Source organism: Lygodium microphyllum, chromosome 1 (assembly GCF_053477565.2).
Source record: "Lygodium microphyllum isolate KBCC chromosome 1, Lygodium_microphyllum_v1.1.10, whole genome shotgun sequence".
In the NCBI taxonomy this organism is placed as follows: Eukaryota; Viridiplantae; Streptophyta; class Polypodiopsida; order Schizaeales; family Lygodiaceae; genus Lygodium; species Lygodium microphyllum.
In genome coordinates this window covers 34327632-34332795 of record NC_141135.1, presented here as the reverse complement: position 1 = coordinate 34332795, position 5164 = coordinate 34327632, and the positions used below count along the sequence as shown (strand labels likewise).

General features: G+C 43.8%; 1 protein-coding gene across 2 annotated transcripts; it reads right to left on the bottom strand.

Annotated features, from left to right (window-relative positions):
* Positions 1-1708: 1708 nt before the first annotated feature.
* On the bottom strand, positions 1709-4968 carry LOC148040987 (uncharacterized). 2 transcript variants are annotated; one of them, XM_087675341.1, is made up of 2 exons: positions 4664-4968; positions 1709-4585 (listed from the first exon to the last, which is right to left on the bottom strand). In XM_087675341.1, exon 2 carries the CDS (start codon positions 4044-4046, stop codon positions 2466-2468), a length of 1581 nt encoding a protein of 526 aa, XP_087531467.1. In that variant the 5' UTR covers positions 4047-4585; positions 4664-4968; the 3' UTR covers positions 1709-2465. The 2 variants fall into 2 exon arrangements, with proteins under 2 accessions (XP_087531467.1, XP_087531464.1); XM_087675338.1 differs by having other exon boundaries at positions 1709-4564.
* Between the last annotated feature and the right edge of the window lie 196 nt (positions 4969-5164).

Here is a 5164-nt window from a genome sequence, read left to right as displayed (position 1 = left end):
CATCACTTTTTGCCGCCACTTGCTTGGATGATATATCAAGTACCACACGAGAGTACCTCTAGTGTGGGAAGTCCATGACTTCTAGAGGAATGCCATTGCCTAAAAGAGAGCCTCTAAGGGATGTTGTACCTAGCTCTACTCTTATAATCTCATAGGGCATTGACAACTTGCTAGGGGTCATACAAGCTATCATCATCAACAAGAGTCTCTTTAGGAATCCCTCCATAATGATCCTCTTTTGACCATCCTATCCTACTAGTGGCCCTCTCCAAGGTTACAGAGGTTGCGTTCCACTATGAGGCTTCCCCTCCCATGGTTGATCATGTAGCATCTCTCTTGCTGCTATCATGGTGACAACTTCTATCCTTGCTCTTCTAGTAGTGCTCATCATCATATTCATCCACATGGTTCTCAACAACCACTTGAAGACCGACTTCCTTAGGCTCCTCTTCCTTCTTCGACATTGACATCCAGGTTGAGAGGGGGTTCTTATCCTTCTTGGTATTCTACAGGTTTTGGCACATCTTAGACATCGGTCATCTCCTTTGTTGTACCTTAACTTCACCAAGATTTCTATCAATACAAAAAACTTGCAATGCATCTAGATGGCATTGTAAACCTTCCAATGGGTCTAAAATGAGTACCATGTTTGTCAGCATATAAAAGAAAAGAGATCGATACTCTAGCCAATCTTACTCCATTATTTCTATACATTTCGCAACCTTATCTATGGAGTGCAAATAACATAGGGGATAAGGGGCAACCTTGCTTCACCCCAATAGTAATAATTACCTTGCCAAAAATGTTTTTTTGTGCCCGTACTCTGTCAATCATTTACTCATATAGTGCATATATCCCAACTACATTTCACTTGGAACTCCTAGGCTTTGTGGACCTTCTTAACAACCTAATACATGGAATACTATCAAATGCTTTCTTAAAGTCCACAAGACAATAGATCCTCTTCCCATGTGCCCAACCCTCCTTTGTGATTGCTCAAAGTTTAGCACATGATCCAATTAGTGGAGCCTCTCCTACAGCCAGCTTTCCCTTAGGCTCTATGTATATATCTACCCAAAGACTCATGCTTGAGAGTATATCTGTGGATTTTGGCTAGATAGTGTCCAAGTATGATAGTCAATGATTGTATCCTCCACTTTGCTTATGTGCAATTTGTCAATCTTGACAAATAATACGCATGGCAAAATAATTACACTATCTTGGACATGAGGCCTCCCCAAGTGTAATCTTGCAAATCTCGGCATTTGAAAGATGCATGGCACAAGGCATGAGATCATTGCAATCCACTTTAGACGTGCCTAATAGCATAAACTTAGATTAAGAAAGTATGAAAACTTCTACCTAGACCTAGAGAAGCCTATTCCTTAGACTTGCGAACTTTTGATACAAATAATTGCTGCCTCAAGAAACCCTGCCCATTTTCCTCCTCTTGAAGCTTCTTTTTGTGAGGTTGGGGATGTGGTGTGTGTGGTGGAGTGGGTATGGGGGGGTGATGGTGGTTCAGAGCAACTAATCCTGCACCAAAACTTTAGGACAATGCCTACCAATACTATAAACAGATTGAACTGCCACTCCATCTGTACAATACACAATGGTTCACTGAGAAGAGTAAGAGTTGAGCTAGGGTGATGTTTTAGATGCCTTGGTGACCTCTTTTGGTTGTGCCAATGTGCCTGTCAGATATACCTCAGATAGAAACCCTGTGATCTACAAAAATTATGTCCAGACTTTAGGTACAGTAACGTTCTAACAGGCAGGACCAAAGTTTCACAAAACATGAGGCCCACCCGTGCAGAAGCAAAGGCCTATGAACTACACCACATTGTGTGCTTGCTTGCCTGTGCACCAGTCTAATAGATAGAGACGAGCGTACAGACCCCCACAGAGCAGCATGCGTTCTCCAATAAAAACAGCCGAAAATAGCTTAATACACAAGCAATGAAAGTAGAGAAGCAATCAACAAGATCTGTAAGCCCTCAAACAAGCACAATCACTGAATTTCATAGACACGTTTTACATCAATCACAAACTTCTAGCTTTCTTGAACACAAGCTTGTTCTCCCTCACTATCAGCTCAACATGTAGCCTAAATAGTTGTTAGATAAATTCAACCCCGACGCTGCACTGTCCACCAACCAATTTCCTGCTTTTGGTTGAAGTTTTTGGTTGAATGTCAACAAACCTGGTAGGAGATATCCAGAATAAATCCACGCATCATGACATTAGCCTGTGACTGTGCACAAGAATATACTTACAGAGCCCAAAATAGGTGATCACAGATCCACCAACTCAACAATTTGTCTAGGACAGTTCTCACAGCTTGGTAATGCTGTAGATTGACCATTTCCACATGTTTAGAACATGATGGATATGGATCCAGTCTCTCATTTTCTTCCTACAAACATGAGCACTTTGCATGGTCTTAACTCCAACTTAACATCTGCTTAGCTGTCCTTGCATGGACTTCCTTTAAAGACTGCATCAGGGCGACTGTCTGAAAGATCAACGACATCTTTCTCGAGAATAGAGGACCCCATACATCCAGTCTTGCCATTCCCCAGCTCACTCCTTTTGTGAGTTTCCACATCTTGTTCTTTAAGAGGAGCATGATCAGGAGATCTGCTTTTCTGGGTTGTGAGTGAAGCCCCTACACGAACAGAATCTCCTGCTACTTCACCAATAGATGGCTTAGGATCTTTGTCATCAGCTTGAATTGAAAGTTTACTTGCCATGTGTGGAGTGGCAGAGGCCTTGACAGACCCAGGCAAGGGACCAAAATGTTTAGAAGCTGAAAATACACCATTTTGAGGGTTCTGCACTTTTGGCTTCCCAGATGCATCCTTCACAGGTGATGAACTGCATTTCGGAGTTCCCACATGAGAGATGTTCCCAGGTATGCTGGTTGAAGGCACTGATGTTGCCAAGGGAGCCATGTGGACACTTTGGATGGTTGAATTATACTTTCCATCAACAACAACACATCCCTTTTCAGATTTCTGCTGTTGCTGCTTTGAAAGGATAGCACCACATTGTAAGGAACTCAAAGATGTAGGAGATGTTTCAGATGCAGACAACAAATGCCTCTGACTAGGCACAGCATTCCCAAGGGAGGAAGTTGCAGCATTTCCAGAGGGCTTTGAAAGCTCTCCTTCATTGGATCCTAACCTAGACAATTGGTGCAAGTGAGCATCATGGTTTCCACTTTTTCGCAACTCAAGACGATTCGGACCAGTCGTCATACAAGATGCTTTTAAGTCCTGAGGGGCTGGCAATCCTCCAGGAAAAAGCTTCAAAGCTTCTGCCCTCCATTTAGCCTCCTCCCGTCCTGCTCTAAAGGCAGAATCAAGAGCAGCCTTTGCACAAGCAGCTGCCTTCACTGCTACTGCTGCAGATGCCCTTGCTTTTACCTTAGCTTCCCTGGCCTTGTTTGCTGCCAATGCAGCCACAATTTGAGCCGCAGCAAGTGCTTCCTCTTCAGAAGACATCCTATCTGATGAATCAGGATTAACCCGAGCTTTTTTCTGCACATGGCTGGCATCATCTGAAGCTTTTGTAGCAGCATCATGCTTGCAATGCCGACATGTAAATAATAGAGAGTCTGTGCTGAGCCCATGATCGCTTGCACAATCAAGATGGCTTAACCGCTGGCATTTTGAACAGGTAAGCCACATTCCTGGATCACCAAGCTTACTTGTGTCTGAGTAGACTTGATAGCAGAGGGAGCAATACATACTCTTGTGAAGTAAGAGGATACATGAGCTACAATGGTGACGAAGCACACCATCATGCAGTCTGTGCAGCATCCTGTCATTCCCACCTCGAAGACAAGTAGTGCATACAGTTGGGCTCTTTGTTGTGGGCAACTGTGAAGTAGTTGCAGGCAACCGATACTCAGGCATGGCTGTAGTGGCAGCTAATGCCAATGCAGATGGTAATGATGGTCTGGCAGCTGTATCAAATGGGGTACTCTCAGCCCTAGTTCTGTCAGGGGTAATCTCCGACCTAGTTCCCACCTCTCCCATCATCCAACTAGCTCCTCTCCATGGCCAAAGGTCAAACTGTAAGTGCCTGTTAAGAGAAAGGCTGATACCCGGACATAAGAAATGGTTGGTCAGATATTCCTTTTCACCGTAAGCATTCCAGAACAGCAAAGTTAATCCAAGCTGGAATATGTCAATGAAATTTTCTGTGGCAAGTTCGCGATGAAACGTTTCCAAGTAAACAAGCTGAATTCTCCTGGTACACTCCGGTCGCAAGGCCAAACCCTAGCTCCGGTCCCAAGTGCTCTGTTCCTCAAAAGGCCTCGCCTTTAGAGATTTGCTTTGAACGGATGCGTTTCTGTTTTGCGTCTATTCGAAGCTCATACAGCAGGGAGTGTCTTGCCATGTCGGCCTTTATGCCTCTGACAGATTACAGTAAAACCCTAGAGATGCTCTGTTAGTTCACAAGCGAGAACCAGCTGACGCATGAGGGAGCAGATCAACGCAAACGCCAACGCTTTCTGTACCAGAAACAAAGGAGCTAGACTTGCTGCTCCTACAATCTGCAAGAGGCATACATAAGCCTAAACCCTAAGCTAAGAGTCTTCTCTTCTGTCAAAGCTTCAGCAAGGCAACGATAAAAGAAGGAAAATAAACCCTACCTGCCGTGCAAGAGCTCGGGACGAGCGTCTCCGCTTTTCGCAAAACACCCTCTTTGCTTTTTGCCTTGTCCCCGTCTCTGAGTTCGAGCCACCATAGCCAGGAGCAGAGAGGTATCAGAGAGACTGAAAATAGTAAGATTCATGACAGCAGGCTTTTTCTTTTATTAAAATAAAAAAATCGATTGGGAAAATGGAAATTGTTGGGTTGATTAGTAGACGGAAAATCATGATTAGTACACTATTATTCCGCACTCTTAAAATAAATGTAAAACTGTAAGGTTTGTGGCTGGGCAGATGGGAAATTGGAACATTAGCTATGCTTGGGAAAACCTTCCATGATCTTGCAGTTGGCCCACCCAAAGAATCTAAGTAAAGAGAAATTGTTAGCCGTAAGCCTTAGTCACTCTTAGCCATCCTTGTAAAAACCTTAGGTTTTTGTGACATTAACAAGGTCCATTGCATCTTATTCTTTGAAACACTCGCATACAATGGGCAAATAAG

Excerpts from the sequence above, each read along its gene's own strand:
- LOC148040987 (XM_087675341.1), bottom strand. The coding sequence starts at position 4,046 with ATGATGGGAGAGGTGGGAACTAGGTCGGAGATTACCCCTGACAGAACT.